Source organism: Pagrus pagrus, assembly GCF_965226575.1.
Source record: "Pagrus pagrus genome assembly, chromosome: 6".
NCBI lineage: Eukaryota > Metazoa > Chordata > Actinopteri > Spariformes > Sparidae > Pagrus > Pagrus pagrus.
In genome coordinates this window covers 11,156,454-11,175,357 of record NC_140190.1, presented here as the reverse complement: position 1 = coordinate 11,175,357, position 18,904 = coordinate 11,156,454, and the positions used below count along the sequence as shown (strand labels likewise).

Below are 18,904 nucleotides of genomic sequence, written 5' to 3'. Positions count from 1 at the left end.
GGACCGTGCGCTGTGCACGTCCTCAGAAAGTAACACATAACAATATGGGTCAGGGGTCAATACGTTGGTCAGTAGCGCCAACAATGGGGGAATGTTTTGAAGACAAGCTTATAGGACAAGTCCGCAATTACCAGCGTCTGTCTGAGGTGTCGTCGTCGCTGCACAGTCCTATCCTATATTAACTTTGAACAGACCGACACGTTCTAGGTTACATTTTGCTGCAGCAACTGATTTTCAGGATTGCTGAGAGTCTGAAAATAAAAGCATGCGTCACTGACTATCGTTATCTTGTAGATTTTAGAAGTTAGTCACCACTGATATTTTGCTTGATTAATGTAAAGCATTTCTCTCTCCTGTGATTTTGGATCCTAAATGTTCATGACCTCTCATTTATAGTAGAGTTGATAGTGAACAAGCGGAGAGAGAGAAGGGTATCTCATGCAACAAAGATACACAGCTTTTATGCACCTTAACCTTTCAACTACTGTGGACTGGCCCCTTGTTCATTAAATAAATGATGTGCCTGTAATGAGACACTGTGTGGTGAGATGTAAGTTTTCAGTCAGTTTTCTTGCAGCACATGCTTGTGCTAATGTGTATCCTCTTTAGAGGGCTGCACGGATGATGCGTTTTTGTAGGCTAACTCGGATGTTATCATTGCTCTGGTTCCCTCAACAAAAAGCCTATGGGTACTTTTGAATTGGATTTTGGATAATTGCTGAAGATGAGTTTATGATATTTACACATTTTGTTCAGCGGGATAGTCCTCACAGATGAACACCACTTTTGTGATTTTGGAAGCGTAAATGAAATCGGCACAGGCAAAAAATCAGTGTTACTTCAAATTAATCCACAAGTTGTGGAGTTAGAGTTTGCAACTAAAGTTGACCGTAAAGACGGACTAGTGAGTAGGTGAGTCTCCGTGTTTGGCCGCGATCCTGTTTTAATGTTGCCGACATCTTCTGGAGTCTTACTTGGCCACTTGTTAGTCACGTAAACGCATAATTATTCAAACATAAGGATTCACTGGCATATTTTATGCATGTGAACAAAAGGTGAAAATCTCTTACGCTTGTGTTAACCACAGGCATTTAACTGAAAACCCAGTCAAAAAAACCCTTTGATTTCAAACGAGGTAACCGTAAGAACAAAGACGCTGACTGATTTATGGGTTTCAGGACTCACTCCTGCGGCACGCTATTGCTCATACTTATTCACATTATTTTCATGCAGAAAAGTCGTCATCCGCAGGATAAGCGCACTATGACCTCTGGAAAGAAACATTGTTTTGCCTTGTACTTCTTTAGTTTCACATGCTTAAAAGTATGAAAACTAAACTGTTTTGCCACAATGATTCATGTCTCAAACGTCTGGCCTTCAGTAACAGTCGCAGTATGATATTCCTTGCAAGGTCTCAGAGCTTTCATCTTACAGGCCACACTTTGTGAAACAGATTGTGAAATAAAGCTGGGTCACATGCAGCATCAGTTGTGTAAGAATCATAAACAGTTTTAAATGTATCTTTCTGAATTCATCTCAGAACATTTGTAGTGATAAATTGTCACCATACTCAAACATTTGCACCACTTTAATCTGCTTTAATCTGCTGCACAGTTGTTGCATATTATGAAAACGTTACATTGAAAATGTTGACTAAAGAAGCTCCTGCCACTTCTGCAGAAGAGTTTTAGCTGCACAAGCAGTCTAACCTGTGGAAAAAAAGGGTAAGCAGTCAGGATTGAGGGATGGTATTTGGAGCAAAGGAGACGGCTTGAATTCACCTCTTTAAAAAATATTCATAACTGCAGTTTCAAACGACTTCGTGCAGTAAGTACAGATTCAGCAAACCCATACACGAAATCATTTTTAACTTGGAGGAAGTGGAAATTTCATATTACCCCCATTTGTTGAAGTAATTTAAGTGTTTTGCTCATTTGTCCTTCTTTTCCACTCTTTTCCCTCCTGAACCCTTCAGACAGTAAAGCTAAAGAGGTTAAAGATCTAATTTACATAGGGCTATGTAACGAGGTCATGTTCAGACTTCATGGTTTATCTACAATTTGATCTTACCGCCAGAAACGGAAAGATTGTGATCTCTCTTTGAGATGCAACTATGTTTGTAGTTTACAAGATTAATATCATAAACCACATCCTCTGCCTAAGTTTTGAAGTGGCAGAATGTGACGTCATGGATACGGGCCGCTGCAAGCTGGTTAGTGTGCTAACTTAGAGGTCCTTAATGTGTAACACTAGTGGACGCAGCTCGGCACCAGCATGTTAGAACAAAACAAACAGACGTGTCGGCCACACCACCCCTCTCTCTACGACACCCACGTCAAGTGATGATGTAAGTTATTAGAGGAAGAGGATGTACACTTCGGCCATTATTTGCATGAGTAATTAGCAGAGTTGGGAGCGAGTATAAAGGCACGTTGAGTGTGTGTGCACGTGTGTGTGTGTGGGTGGGTGTGTGTTTTCGTTCTCGTTCTGATGGCATGCACATGAAAATACTTAGTAGCCCGAGTCCGCACACAGAGAGTGGGAGTGTGACGTCACTCTCTGCTCAGCACGTCCTCAGCACGTGGACCTTTTAAGGGCTTATTTCTTTGGATATATGTTCACTGGCCAGAATAACTAGATCCTATTTCCTGTTTCTTATTGATATATGAACATTGGACAATCACTGGGCCTTTAACCTTCCAGATCTCGGACTGGAAATACACTCAGCACTGAATCAGACTCATAGCTTACAATCAAAGAAACAAGTCAGGAAGACATGGAGGATTTCCTGGGCAATGTGCAGGTTATTCCAACCAGGTAGCTCCTGCCCCGACCTAGTTTCTAGCAAGTGCAATTTATCATATTCGCCAGCTCTGAAGTGAAATACAGCAACACGTGGAAGACAAGAGGTGTCTGAGGTTGAGGAAAATTTTGCCCCAGATGTTAGCGAAGTGTGGTGAAACAGAACTGCAGCTCCTCAATGTCTCGTCAGCTATTTTTTTCTGAAATGAATTATGTGATATTTGAGAAAACCATCCAGAACTGACATTTTCATCTGGTGTCACTTTGTGAACACATTGTGTGTTCAGACATCAGTGCATTTGGGATCAGAATCAGGTCTTTAAATAAATTAGATAAATTTAGTTTAATCAGATAGGTTGGTATCTGGGGCATGAGACAAAACTGATTATGTTTTGCCGTTATGCAGTCTGATGTGTGTAGCTACATTGTACAATGCATGCAAAGAAGAAAGAAAAGGGATCAGGACTAATTTTTGCTCCTCTCTAGTGGGTTATTCTAGCTATGTTCAAAATGTGGTATTTTGTCACTAGGTTCAAAAGTATCTGTCAAGTAGGGTACCATTAGGAATGGGACCCTGTGGACAGGGCGAGGATTTGTCAGCAGCAGTGAGTTATCTGGGGCAACTTTCTTTCTCGATCGGTCCCCGGGGATATTTGAGATGCATGTCTGTGATCTTGGCACATATACACTGTTCTTATTTCAACACCATCGCCCTGCCGAGATGTGAGCAATTGCACTCTAGGAAGCGGACCGTTTGCTAAGAGACGACGCCGTGCAGAAAGATTTCAGTGAGAAGAGTTTCAGATGTGTTTTCTGATAAAACAAGCATGTGAGGTTACTGCTGGATAATTACAGAGCTGTAGAGAACTTAACATACCCTGACTTTGACATAGATTTTGTTTATGCTGTTAGATGGATATGCATGTATAAAATTATGAGTTAATCAAAGAGAACAAGGCTGCAGTTGGCCTTGATTAGAAGGTGGCAGTCAATTGGCACTTTGTTTCAGCCTTGAGTAGCATCTGCTGTCTGTCTCACAAGCTGCATACGGACCAAACAACCTCCATCAAGAAGGTAGAGCAGCTTGTATGTTGCCTCGAGCAAAATCTGGGGCAGATAAAAGCCATCAAATCACTCGCTACTACTGGTGAAACTTAAATGCTGTGAGTGCACAGTAATAACTGAAGGTGACTCGGATTAGCATTTTAAAGGGGGTCTATTGTGCTTTCTTGTACATGTGAAAGATCTTGAAAGTTAATGAGGTCAAAGTCCGCCCCAAGAGAAGCTCCTCTCTCCCACAGAAAACAGTGCTCCTGAAACGCCTCATCAGTTGTCCCGCCCTTAATACCGCGACTTTGCGACATCACACTACAACACCATGTCACACATTTGCATAATCAATGCCACGAGACTAGTTTAGCACATGCAAATTGATTTAGCAAAGCAACTCTGCTGTTGTTAGGCTTGTGAGAGCTGACCAATCAGAGCAGACTGGGTATTCTGGAGGGGGGATCTTAAAGAGACAGGAGCTAAAACAGAGCCTTTCAGACAGAGGGGGAATACAGTGCTGCAGCACTGGACAGAACTAGAAAACAGATGTGTTTTTAGCATTAAAGCATGTAAACCTATTCTAGTAGTAACTCAAAATAAAATCATGAACCTGAAAATGAGCATAATATGTCTCCTTTGATATTTTGATCAACCCAGAGCTTCTCCCATTTGTCAGTTAGACAGTGAGGGAGGACGCTTTAGTGTTCGGGGTTTTTTTTAGCGTCAAACTGAAACTTCTAAGGAACCTCTAAAGAGAATTATACCCTCGCCTGACAGTCAATCGTTTTGTGCCGTTTTCCCACTGAAAGGCATGTGGTAGAGAAAGGGGCGAGGGGGTTAAACAGTGTCTGTATGTTTTGGCCTACCTCTTTAACAGAATAATTTTATCTTAAACTTGTGTGGATCGAATCACTTTTACACCAAATATTGTTTTCAAATTCATCCCTATAGAGACACTGCACGTGTCTCCCTGAAGATTGTTAAAACAACAGCTAACATGCTGAGTTTCACTCCATGAGACCTTTTTTCCCTAAATGATCACTTTCCCAGATGGACGGGTCCTCCCTTACGAATCGATCTCTCCTCCATAAGTCCTGTCAGCTCTCATCCCCATTGAGGCGGCCTGGCTGGAGAGGCCGTCGGACCGACTGCTGTGATGTGGTTAGAAGCCGGAGGCCAACGCAGATTTCATCTTTGCTTTCATGGTCTATTTAATGGCCTTTTATGGGGCTGAGCTTACTTTTACTTAATCCTTACATTCGATGTGACCATGTGAGATTGAAAGACATGCCTGGTTTGGTGTTGTTTCAGTGATCATTCACATCTCCTGTGGTCATTACGCCATCCTGTCTGATGGAAACTGGGGAACATGTTACTGTAGATCTATTGATGCTTGAATTTAATTGAGGCCAAATGTATTCTGAACTGCTTCTGTTGATCTCTTGAGCAAAATAACTATGGAGAGGTGAATGTCTCACACGCTTACCGCCTGGGAGGTATGTCTCCATAACAAAAGAGACTGTTTTTAGAATCTGTCTCCAATAAAATGGGAAGTACACACAAGTTACATTTTTTTGTTTACTTTGTGAGAAACTGGCCTCTGTTATCCTGTCTCGGATACATCTCGTTCCAGACTGTAATAACGTCCTTCAGGAAGCACAGTATGTCTGTTGTGGGACACATGCAGATCAGTGAGGCCTGAAGTATCCATGAGAGGAAAACTAAGACTTAGTTAGAGTCTGGGGTGGAATCTGCAGCAGCAGACAGTCCGGCTGAAGTCAACAGAGGGGAACAGGCTTAACATTTCTCCACGGGCCACTTTTAAATGCTATGTTCTAACAACAGTTATTCCCTTGTGGGACCAATATTTTTTGTCCATGCAGCGGTCCAAATGTGGGTTTTTATGTCCAGTCCACCATGCGTCATGTATTTGGTCTAAAATGAAATACTGTTTCATGTTTTTCTGTGTCAGATGTGCTCTGTGCAGACAAAGACCTGCACGTTGTGGTCATTCCTTTTTTTTTATTTCATTAGGCTAAATTGGCAATTTGCCTCGCACAGCGGTTCACAAAGCGTAACAAATTGCGGGTTGATGGCCTGGTGGAGCCGAAATTATTGTTATAGTTGCTGGTCTCTGCTGTGCCTCAGGGCTGGATATGAATAATATGTTGATGTGGAGGAGCTTGATGTATTTCAGAAGGTCTGGAGTGTAGACGTCTGCAGACCGAGGGAGTCAAGTGATTATAGGCCTGTGAGCAGAACACCGTGTCCTGTGTATTGGAGGGAAAGCTTATCATGGTGTGTAATGTTTTATAGGTGTGTGTGTGTGTGTGTGTGTGTGTGTGTGTGTGTGTGTGTGTGTGTGTGTGTGTGTGTGTGTGTGTGTGTGTGTGTGTGCGCACGCATGTGAGAGAGAGAGAGAGAGAGAGCACGTCCTTTTCCATTTTCAGCAGTGCTGTATGCAGGTTTGTGAGATTTTATTGATTTTCTGTGCTTGAAGTATTTTATTAGTCATTTCTAAATTCACTTTTGTTTTTCAATCTCTCGGTTTAGTTCAATGAATATTTATTGGCATGACATATTGTTGTGAAAAATATGCCGCGGCATATAAACATTCTGACAGCATGAGGTAAATAAAGTGAAAGCAGGAAGTACACAAAAAAGTAATAATAAACAGGACACGGAATTAAGTGGGAAAAAAGAACAAAAATCTGTTTCTTGCTCTCTCTCTCTTTCTCTCATTGCGGCTGACTGTAATCACCTTAAACCTCAGGGACAACACCGCCCCCCCTTGTTTCCCATAAGCCACGCTAGTGCTGTGGCCCTGGGGGTTGCAATCCCTGTCCGTCAGTCACCACTTTGGTCCAGACTTAAACATCTCAACAACTCTGCCATGAAATTTTAGGCGGACAATCATGGTCCTCAGAGGATCCCCTTGACTTTTCCTCCTGCGCTAACATGATATTGGCATCTGTCCTTTTGAGTGAAGTATCTCCTCAGTTATTTGCTGGATTTCCACGAAGCTTTGGTACAGATGTCCATGGCGCATTAACAATGAATGCTAATAACCTTGATGATCATCCAGCATGACTAACTGATCAAAGACTGACTTTGTGTATTTCTTTGGTTTGTGACCAAACACCTGCTAAACTAATCACATTACCATCAGCCTCAGCTGTACATTGTCATTTTGAGCATATTAGCATGCTCACATTAGCGTTAACTAAAAGCACCTCTGTGCTTAAGTACAGCACCAGGGAGCCAGGAGCTCGGCTTCTCTCCTTTTCATTTCATGGCAGATTGATATCTATGACTTTGAGGTATGAGCATGGCTGTAGACTTGTAGGCTCAATCCCAATACACTCCTTACCCCTGGCATTTAGCCCTACCCCATTTAGGGCTACATGGCCCTCCAAACAGAGGTTTTTCAGAGGTGCACCTCAACCGAGGGTTATGAGATTTCTCTGTTTTCTCAGTGTATTATGGTGCCTTTCTTTAAAAGCATTGTTAATGCTAATTTGCGCATGATAGTGCTGAATTTTGACGTATTTCAATGTTGCATTCCCCCCTTGATGCTACATGATGCCCAAAATGTAACTAAAGTCCAGCAGTGGAGTTGCTGCATTAATGAGGGTCTTGAAGGGTTGTCCCTTTTCATAAGAGTAGATTTCTGCAAATACTCTCTGTAACTCCATTCTGAGGGGCAAGGGGGCACTCAAACAGGGGGTGGGGGTCAAATATGAAAAGGGGATTGGGCCCAAGTCTTTATTTAATACAAAGCAGAAGGAAAATGTACCATGCATACCTGCCAGATGTTACCATGATGACGTTGCGATGTATAAACATGATTGTGGATGATCTGCAAGCTGCAGTTGGATAACCTCATGAAGTATCATGTAGTATGTATCAATGTAGTTGTGTACTATGTCTGTTTAGCCTCATACCATGAGTTGATTAATCTAGGCGTCCTGAAAACGACACAGTGCATCACCGTCAGAATTTACTTGCTCCTATTTCCTTCAATCAACCCAATCCAATGTAAACCATATGGTACACAGTAAAACCATCATCACAGAGGCACATCGTGACAACTGCACGCCTGCATTTTCAGATGGTGAACTCCTGCTCTTCCCTTCAGACACCACCTCCCCCAGCAGTCCGTCCGCTAAACTAGGGGACCTTGAAGAACAAGACGTATTGTGTCTGGATATAATCAGGACTGAGGACATGAAGGAAGGAATGTAGCATAGTCTGATCTCTCCTGCAGACATGTACTGTATGCAGTGGAGTTGGACGAGGGGGGGCAGACTTTACAGAGAATGACTCAGCGGCTCGGTGTCACGTCCGTGATGTCTCATGGGTACACTTACAGGATGTCTCTTCTGCACAAATTGTTTCGAGAAAAACATTCTAAGGTTTACGATGCTTGCAGGTCATATAAGGTTTTGGAAAATTGGTCTGAATTTTGCTCTCTGTCTCCCGTATTGTCAGAATGCTGCTTCCCAGTAGGCCCAAGGAAATTGTGCTGTACAACATCACTTCAGACCACATTTATCCTGTCAGATTACATCTCCAGGAAAACGACATGCTACTATCTAAATGTCAGCACTAACCTTTATACATGAGAAATAGCATTGTTGAGGAGCATTAAGGATATCAAACTAAGTTTGCATAATGATGTATCTTGACAAGTTGAGAAAGTAGACTGTGAAAATGTGGACAGACAAAGTAGGAAGTGTCTGCGCTGACTTACATTTCAGCACCATCGATCACGCTAATACGATTGAACTCGGTCCAATCTCAAGAGAAGCAAACAAAGCCATTAATCAACATTTCAAACTGGGTGTTCTTTGTTTCTGTTTGAATTTTGATCCACACAAATAATCATGAGCGATAGAGGAAGGCAAACAACACAGGAAATGACTGACCTTGAAGTAGCTAAATCACAATAAGGCTACACATGTCACATTTTAAGTTGGTTGCCAATTAACAGCAAGACGTCTGCACATTCTCCTGTTTTCTGCAAGTTTCCATTATTCAGACCAAAATCTAGTCTGATGAGTCATCTCGCCTTTTTCCTTTACTCAGGCAGCTTTAAGTTTGGAAAAAGCCAAAGGATGCCTTCAGTCTGCATTGAATGCTGCCAACAGTTTAATACTGTGGATCTGTAATGGTGTGAGCAGCCATGTTGTGTCATTAGATCTGATTATTGCTCTGCACGGTCATTGAACAGCCAAAGAATGAGACTATTTTACAGGCCCAGGTGGTGCAAACACTGTTCTCTATTCTGTTTTCCAGGATCCTGATGCGCCCATAAACACTGCTAAACAAATCAAAGAGCGGTGTCGTGAACACTATAAAGAACAGGATTCTACCATGGTCTGCTCACTAACCATTGAAACTTTATGAGTTGAAGAGTAGAGTTTGGCGTTTGCCTCCGTCCCATCCCTCACAGGAGGATTTCCTTCTTGACAAATGATCCAATATCCCCCTGCACTTATTTGGGGATTTTTGTGGCTGCTTATTATTTGTTGTTTTTATTGTGTTGTCCACTCCCTGGACTTAAGACTTGGTATAGACTGTGACCTTAATCAGTGTTCTCTCTCTTAGGATCTGGTCTTTTTTGTGCTGCAGTACAAGAGGCTCAGTCAACCTAAGCCCTAAGCACTGAAACTTTTCAAACTTTGATCAAAGTAATGGTTCAAGAAATAAGTTGTTTTTGCTTTTTTGCAAGAGTTAAATGAGAAGATTGATACCAGACTCGTGTCAGTATGTTAAATATGAAACAAGACCGGGAACAGTTAGCCTGGTTCTATCTGAAAGAAACAAAAACTGCCGAACAGCATGTCCAGTGCTCACTAACGTACATGTTACTGTACATATCTTGTTTATTCAAAACATCTGCACAAAAACTTACGTGTCAAAATGACACATTGTGGTTATACGGGAGGAACTCCAGGAGTATCCGTGTCCAGCCAAGAAATAATCCAGCAGAGTTACCTTTAGACGGAGCCAGGCTACAGCTGTTTCCAGTCTTGGTTCTGAGCTAAAATAACTTGCTGCTAGCTGTAGCTTCACGTTTGCAGTACAGACATGAGGGCGTGTCTGCACAGGAGATGTGTTTCAGCCACGTTTTTCAGTCAGATACAGACATTTTTAGTTGAATCAATCCGGCTGTCAATGTACCCACACACATTTTTGCTCAGGCAACACATCCTCACATCTAAATGACTGAATGGGTTTATTGCTAATGACTCCAAAAAGTGAATGCAGATTTCTCAAAGTGTCAAACAATTCCTTTAACATCACCGATGCAATCAATGTAAGTGTGAGAGGGTTCAAGAGCTGAAAGTGCTTCACATTGGCCAGCACTTCATGAACCCATGAGGTACCTCAGGCAAAGGGGCATCTGTGGCCACCTGAGGCCCAGACACCAGAGGTTTTAGAGCAAAAATATACTGACAGAAAAATAACATAAATAACACAGTGCTGGTTGCTATAAGTAAACTTGTTATGATGATATTGGTCTTCCTGCTATTCGCATTTATTAACATTACAACACTTTGAATTCTGGGTACTTCCCGAAAGCAATGTCAGCAGCAATGCAGACTTATATAAAGTGTGCATCAAGTGGTGAAACGTTTATGAAAGGGCCCGCGACCACTTATCGTTTTCACAGTGGGACAGCGCAGAGCCTTGGGGCTTATTGGGAATGCAGGTCTGTGAGGGCAGACGTTGGGAAAAGGCCCAGGAGTCAGTTGTGGGTTCAGTTTCCTGTCCACCAAACATCAAAGTTGAGTCTGGATTTGCATTTGAAGGGAAATAAGGACATTATGGGTATTCATCCACAGTTTTCATAGGACATCAAGTACCAGACAAACAACAGCTTTATCCTCATATGGGCTCCCTGTGGGAACTTAAAATCAGGCTGTCCTCTAATCTGTACAATAAACAAAAGCCACTTGAGTGACAAGATTTATTAGAACAAGGAGCAAATCAAGCAGGTATTGGTGTTTTAAGCTTGGCTGAAGCATTTGCTTAATGAAAACCACGTTGGCTGGAGAGTTGGTCTTCCATCCATCCTTGGCGGATGAGTTAGGAGACTATTGAGGGTGGTTGCTGGGCTGTAGACAAGACGAAGTTAATGATGGATGAGTTTGGGCTCCACTCACAGTCTAATGTCTCATCTGAGCCAGACTCTCTCTACACCAAATTTTGCCTCATGCAAGCACTGTCCAGTGATCGGAGCACTGCATCGAGAAGTCAAAGAAATTTATGGACGGCACTATCCTCCCGTGATCATTTTGGCCCTGTTTCTCACCGCCTGCACCCTTGTTTATTAATCCCATCCAGCCCACTGATTCAGATTTTCCACAATACATCATTTGATTTCTGTAATTATATTTTTCTCCCTGAAAAAAAACCTCAAATCATTTGGAGCTCATTTAATTTGATTCACAGCGTGTGCCCTGCAGTTTTCTCACCTCTCGGCATGCCAAAGCGGAGCTGTTGGTAATGACTGTCAGTTTGTCGCTGCCAACTCAAAGCTGCAGTCTGTCCACTTTACTCTAAAGCTTTTTGGTGCCAAAGGACCCATTTCATAACCTCAGGAATAAGTAATACTTGGCAGCGTTATTGAAAATAAACACCTTTGGTGATTTTCCAATTACATCTTGCTGTATAATGGAGGCTGCATGAGTCAAAGCTACCTATGCAGCATGGCAAAATATTCCCATCTGCTGTTAAATTAACTGACAGTCACGTACCATTTATTTTTCATAATAAAAAAATTAACATTAGGCTAATTTGCTTCTCAACCTGTTTTAACATTACTATTCAGTATGTACATCTAAGGACTGAAAGAAGCATTGCTGTAATGTCTTACTTCACACTGAAAGCATGCTTTGTATGGTATATGACACTGCACAGAATAAGCAAAATATCTCAGTTGTGCAAAATGCTGAGCAATGATAAAGGCAGAAGCAATGTGTAAAGGCAGTGATGTTGACAATTGACCTTAATGACACAGCGACCATTTTCCTCCATCAGAATGGGAAGCTTGAATGCTGGGATATTGCCGCTGCTGCATTCCAGGATGTAAGTTGTATAAACGTTGCTAATTTGACAAATTGTTATCATCTCACAGCTTCCCAATCGAGCAGCAACTGAAAAGATGATGGGTAGCGGAAAACTGGAGGGACATCGCGCCATATTTCAAGGGAAGATAATATATTTGGTACCCGTTAGCTAACGTTAGCATTCAACTACTTCCTGGATGTTGTACGATTGAGGGAATGTAGTCCCAAATTAAACGTAAAGCGGCAAAAGTGTTCAAAATATAGCATTCACTCAAAGGGACATATATTTTTTGTGACACTATTAGATGCTTATGTTGGGCTAGGAAGTGGAAGTGAAATGTTTGTTAGCTGTTGTCTAATGGAAGCTAACAGGCTATCAAATATGTTGTTTTACCTTGAAATCTGGAAGCAGTGAAATGGTAACAGTCAGATTCCCTACATTTATAGAAGTTGTAACCTGAAACACAGTACTGTAGTTTAACATTTGAGCTTCCCACCCTGATGACAGAGGAAAATGGCCACTGTGTGACTATAGTCTACTGTAAATCTCTCTAAAAACAATGTAAAGATAAGAACAATACTACAACGTGACATGTCAGTCCATAACATTTAGATTTCCTTCCAAACAACTGGCATTTTGAGTCTTTTGCGGCTTCATTGAGACTTAACACACCTCCGTTACAAGGTTTTAATGGTCGTAAGTGGATGTTTGTAGAGTGAGGTATAATAATGACAACCTTTTCAGTTTGTTAGCTTAGCCCACAACATATTTGAGAATACGGTCACTTAGCTCAGGTTTCTTTACACTGGCGGTTCCTATTCTTCAGCAATTTCTCTTCACATTTTATTCTCGCGGAGATCCAACTTTTGACAAGACGCAGCAGCGTTCGTTCCTCCTGCCCATGACACATTTTCACAGCATTACTGTTCTCGGTTTTACATGAGTCAGTTTCTCAAAGTCAGGAATCAGAACAAGTGGCCTCTGTTATGCATCACTCCCGTCTAGACAGTCACTCACATTACTTGTAGGCTAAACTGCCAGAAGCATTAGTACTGGCACAATAAAGCAATGGAGACAAAGTGAATAAAAGTTGAAGGAATACAGATAATCATTTTTTTTGTTTTTTTGCAATTTGCCAATTGGACAAATTTGTAGGTGGCACAAAGTTCTGCTCCAGCGCTCGTGGAAAGGTCAGTTTACACACTGCTGATAATTAAGAGTCATTAATCTTCCTTGATCAAAGACAGATGGCTCGCACATATAACAAGTTCTCATTGAGGTCAAAGCGACTGACTGAGGTCTGACTTCCTTTATTTGGATGCGTCTTTCTTATGCGGTTATATTTTTTATCTGTTTTATCAAGTTTCATTTGATAAAGTATGCCTGCTGCTGACTAAAACTGATATTTTTTGTCCTTGTGACAAAAATCCCACGGTTGACATGAACGCTCTTCAGCTAAACCGCTGGCGGGGTCACAGAGTTCACAAACAATTTGTAATAATTCCAAGAAACTGCAACGTGGAAAACTTAACCTGAGGAAAAATCAGCCAAATACCTGTCTGGAGCGCTGTACATTATGGAGTCTGCCGTGGATGGAAGAACAATAATGGGCTTTATAACTGATCATTGAGAAATAATTTTGAACTATTTGCGCAGTGCATAAAAAGTAATGTTCCACATTTGCCACAAACTTTGGGAACAAGTCCAACGCTCTTATATTTTAGTGTTCTCAATAAACTCAACAGGGCCACCAACTAAGAAAGCCTAGAAAATGGGCAGAGTTGCGTCGTTTGAACATAAAACATGAAAGCCGGCTTTTGTGACAGACCGACTCTGATCAAAGAACAGGAAGGGTTTGTTTGGGTCCATTAATAATGAAACGTGTATTTATGACTGGCAGCAGTCCCCATATTAAAGGATAAGTTCACCCAAAAATGCTTATTTAGTCATAATCCATGCATCTTATGATATTTTTTTTACATGTTGGGTGAACTTGTCCTTTAAGCTCCTTTTGCATGTGGGCCACTGTTTTGCATCTGGCTGCTTGAGCCTCGGGGGTTTTATTTTTAGAGCAGCCGTGGCCGCTAAACTATAAATTAAATCTGCGAGTTTATGAAGGATGTCGGTGCTGCTTGTTTATTAGGCGTGACAAGACATTAATTCACGAACGAGGAGCAGCCGTGCTCGGGATACACTGCTCCGCTGCGCGTGTGACGGTGTCCCGGATGGCTTACTGAGGAGCTGGCCCGGCTGCAAGCTCAGCCCGCTCGGCCGAACCGTCGCACCAGCTCGGCCCGGTGGTTAATATGGAACATTTCCACAGAGCGAGCAGACCAAGGCATTCACACCGGCGGAAAAATAAAGCAGCCCTGTAGTAGCGGTAAAGTAGAAAAGCAGCTCATTTCGCCGTTTCTTTATGGCTTCTGGCTCCGGAGATGACGAGGGAGACACGGAAGGCGGCTCGTGGAGGCTCGTAGGCCCGGCCGCGGAGCTCTCCAGCAAGCGCTGCCGGCTGATGCACTCCCCCCTCGGCCGCGGCTCTGATGTCTGCCTCTTCTACGTGAAGGGGGAGTTTTTTGCGATGGATGCTCGCTGTGCACATTCCGGTAAAGCCTCAACATCCACATGCACTCTCTCTTGTTAGGTTAACCCTTTCTAGGCAGATTTACGCACAACCAGAGCTGAATACTCTTTATTTTGCACATTTTATTATATCTGTCCCCTTTAAATCTTGCAGTATGACAGGTGTGTGTCTGTATTTGTAAATATTGTGTTATTTTTACCATTCTTGTGTCTGGTTTATCGAGTTTTTGTGATTTTTATGTGAATTGTGGATTAATAAAGTTATCTATCCATCTGTCTATCTAAGCAATAGTAAATGCATTTGTCCTAAAATGCAGAATATATGTAGATGCATCTGGTTTATTTCTGGTGTATTTATCCTTCTGCATAAAGAAAACAAAAACAACTGCTAGGCTACTGTGTCCATAGTGACAGGTTTATCAGTTTCACAGCGTGTTGCGCAAGCCTCCAAATCACATTTTCCTAGAAGGAAGACGGCACAAGTCATCTGTTTGGAGAGGAAATATATGTGATTAACAAGTTTCCTGTGTCTCCCAGGCGGCCCTCTGTGCGAGGGGGACATCGAGGAGGCCGACGGGGTCCTGAAGGTCTTCTGCCCCTGGCACGACTATGACTTTGAGCTAAGAACTGGGAAGTCGGGCACTTCCTTACAGGTCAGTGGTGGTTAAATATGACCTGCTTGTTTCGTAATACTGAAACAGTTACGTGTCTTCTTGTTCTCAGTATTGAATATAAAGTGTAATAGCCATATAGTAGATATATATATAGTAGAGACCAACCGATACTGGATTTTTGGGGCCGATACCGATACTGATATTAGAGTGTAAAGAAATTCCGATATCGATTATATTGGCTGATATTCTTATATATATTATGTACTTGTGTTGACAAAGGTACATATGCAATGGAGGCATCAGTTCAGTTTAACTGTGAATGTAATACGTCTAAATTAGCAGCATTAGCATGTTTTTCCACATTACGTTCTGTAAAAAATAAAAAATAGAAAAGTTTTAATATCGGCACACATTAGACAAAACATCCCAAAAATATAGGCAATAACAGCCAAATGAGATATATCTGTCTGGGTCTAGTAGATAATGGTGAAAAATACTAACGGGATCTTCAAAGATAACTCAAAGATATGTATCAAACACATCGTAACATACGTGTCAGATGCATCATATGAAAACCTGATTGTATCTTATCAAGCCAGAAGCATCACTTGCTGACTGCAGCTGGGACTCGATGTGAACCTTTGCAGCGATACGTAGCCAAATCATCCCCTTCGATTCATTAGATGTTGGATGTTCCACAGATCGAAATCAAAACTCATCAGACAGAGTTGATATTTTGTTTCCCTTTTTCTTCAGTCAAACATCTTTCCATCCCCCCTCCTGCTGTTTGGATGCACGCATCAGTGACCTGCCCAAACAAGAACTTTTTCCATAAACATGTCGTCTTTTTTTCCCCTTTAATCATTCTTACATGTCGGACATAACTGTGATGTCCGCTGTCATGCAAAAGATGAAATACAGCAAATATCTGCCACATCATGACTTTAAATTCACTGTAAGCCCACATGCTCTTTTGCATGTTAAGATTTAGTTTAGTTTATTTATTTCACATGAACATAACAGGAACATTGGTGCTGCAACATGCTATAATTCACAAGCCCCAGATGCACAGCAGTGAGTGTTTATAGCAAGATGTTAATTTACATCACCTGCTATGTGACTTATCTCTGCTTCCACAGTAGCTCGTGATGGTGTGTTTTTCCAGCTCTCTTTGGCTCATGTTTTTTTTTTTTTTTTACAGCAAAAGGTGTATGAAGTCAAGCTGGAGGACGGCAACGTGTACGTGAAACACACCAGTCGTCTCTCCTTAGAGCCTTTTCCTGCGGATCCGAAGAGTTGAACAACCTCAACTTTCAGCCCTACGTGAGACAGCTGTGCTGTATAGCGAGTCCACTCGGGCTATTTTTAAGACTTGTTCCACAAACCCAAGCCATCTGAAACATTCCTAAGCCTTATCTGTCCTTTTTGCAGACTGTTTCTACTTAGATTGCTGTGGACTCAGGATTATATCTGATTGTCTGAAGAGGGCATGACTTCATTAAATTGTTTCAGAGTTTTTCTTGCTGGCCTTCCAGGTGGAGACTCATCACAGACACTGAACAGGAAGAGCTCACTGCTTACTTTTGTTCACACACCAGACAGAAGCTCGTATGCAGCATAAATACAAAGAATTTACTTTTCTTAGCAGATGTTATGGAAAGAGTCAGCGTATTTGATTATTGGCAGAACAAAAGTTGTTTACCCATTTCATTCTTCGGGCATTTACTTTTTTAAGGATTCCTGGAGATATTATTTCTGCAGCTCTTACTTTACATGTGAGCAGTCACAATTTGCACTACACATTGCATGTTTAACTGAAGCCCACTAACCACCATCTGAAAATGCTCTCAAACTCTTACCTGCCAATCTATTCCCAGGCTGGTTGTGCTTGTATGCACTGGCAAGCAAATATTTGCTATACAGAGAATTCTCCCAAATCCTTTCTCTAATTAAATGCAGAATGATCATTTTGCACAACTCAAACCATTATTGCAACGAGGGGATGAATTCACATGCAGCCAGAAATTAACCCTTTGTGTTTTTGAGTCATGTTAGATGTCGAGTTATTACATTCAACCCAATCAGCAGGATAAAAGTTATAAGTACGTTTCTGCAAAATCACAAAAAAACTGAAGTTGCAACTGTTGGTTTGTTCAGTTGAATTTTCTATTTCTTTCTGCTTAGGTTTAGGCACAAAAACCATCTGGTTAGGGTTAGGAAAAAAATCACTGTTTACCTTGAAATACCTGTTTTGGTCACCAGAATCACGGACGGAGATGTTTGAGGTCCAGTGAAAAAATAGCTGGTTTTGGTCGCCAAAAAAGCCATTTGGAAATGTCCGCAGGTGTCCTTTAAAACATCTGGTTTTGACGGCCAAAATTTTGGATGGGTTTAAGGTTTCCTTAAAAATATCCAGTGGTGTGATTCAAACTGCAGTCGGCCATTTGGCAGCCTTGGACGTATCTGTGTCTTGCAAAAATGTTAACTGCAGCCGGGCTGTTTCATTATATAATCTAAGACCTAATCAAGTGATTTTTTTCAAATCCAACATGCCCCAAATGAAAAGCACAGATGAGTAAAACAAATGTAGATTACCATCTTGATTTGTTGACAAAACATGTAGATTTGTGTTATTTTTGTAATCTTGATGTCCAAACCTTAAACGAACTGATACTGGTCACCTTTCCTGAGTATAAAGCTTCCACTGATTTTCAGCGTTTTAAATTTGTAATCATGTAATAGTGAACGCGCACTGACATTTCTTTTCAGCAACTAACACCGAACTGAGCCTCTTGTTCCTCACTACCAATAATCCTCTTCCATGTCTTTAACAAGCGTTACCTGAGGCCTCAAATTGTCACAGAGTAGCAGTCACACTTGTTGAGTTGTGGCCTTTGGATAAATTTAGACATTTATTCCAGTGATGTCACGCAACAGAAACTCCCTTTCAGAATTTGTGCTTCTGGACAGTTTTTTAACCCACATATGGCTCCAGCAAGCAGAACACACATGAAGGGCACTGCAATTACGACCGGTGGCAGTCCGTGCAAAGACGTCTCCATCAGCGTTTCTCTCCATTCCTGGCCCGCGCACAGACAGGTTTGTCTGTTACTGACGCAATGGGACTCAAAGGAAACGGTTAGCAAGGCGCCGGAGGAAGGTTCACGACCTGAAATGCACCATTGACTCAAGAGAAATGTGTTTTTCTAGCTTTATGTGTGTGTGTGCACTGATGCGAGTGTTTTCTTTATTCCTCAGTGGTGAGCGCAGTTACTCACTATATTTTCTGTCAGCTCCACTTCTGGCAGAGGCACAGAGAGCAGTCATGAAAGTGTCAGTGACAGTGTGGCTCAACATGCTCATTTTCCTCCCTGCTGCGCTCCCCGTTGTGCGACTTTATTACAATAATAATTCCAGTGGCGAGAGATTTCTGTCACTCATCCCCTGGGGGGGTAACGGGCAGACATAATGGAGATGCAGCTATTTTGTGTCGAGGTAAACATAGTTCAGGATTCTGCACAGGTCAGGAGAGGTTTCTTATGAGCTAGTATTCATGTCAGCCTTTTGCTTATACGTCCCTTACGTTTATTTCATATGTTGAAATAATTTTAATACGTTTTGTTTCTTGTTTGTTGTGTGAATTACTACTTACCAGCTGTATTGTCCATTGTTTTTATTGTTGTGACTTATGCAAGATGTAAAATTGTACCCGTATTGTTTGATTCACAAATTAAATTATTGTATGTAAGCAACATTGTCATGAATTTGATTGAAAA

At 41.7% G+C, this 18,904-nt stretch overlaps 1 protein-coding gene across 1 annotated transcript; it reads left to right on the top strand.

The window, feature by feature from the left end:
• Nucleotides 1-13,829: 13,829 nt before the first annotated feature.
• LOC311259017 (Rieske domain-containing protein) lies at nt 13,830-18,876 on the top strand. Its single transcript, XM_084355807.1, has 3 exons — nt 13,830-14,537; nt 15,052-15,167; nt 16,330-18,876. Exons 1-3 carry the CDS (start codon nt 14,348-14,350, stop codon nt 16,426-16,428), a joined length of 405 nt encoding a protein of 134 aa, XP_084211933.1. The 5' UTR covers nt 13,830-14,347; the 3' UTR covers nt 16,429-18,876.
• Nucleotides 18,877-18,904: the final 28 nt, after the last annotated feature.

What these genes read in the sequence shown, in the direction of transcription:
- LOC311259017 (XM_084355807.1), top strand. Translation starts at nt 14,348, where the DNA reads ATGGCTTCTGGCTCCGGAGATGACGAGGGAGACACGGAAGGCGGCTCG. An exon ending in TGCTCGCTGTGCACATTCCG is followed by an intron (nt 14,538 to 15,051) that starts GTAAAGCCTCAA and finishes TGTGTCTCCCAG; the next exon opens with GCGGCCCTCTGTGCGAGGGG. An exon ending in AGTCGGGCACTTCCTTACAG is followed by an intron (nt 15,168 to 16,329) that starts GTCAGTGGTGGT and finishes TTTTTTTTACAG; the next exon opens with CAAAAGGTGTATGAAGTCAA.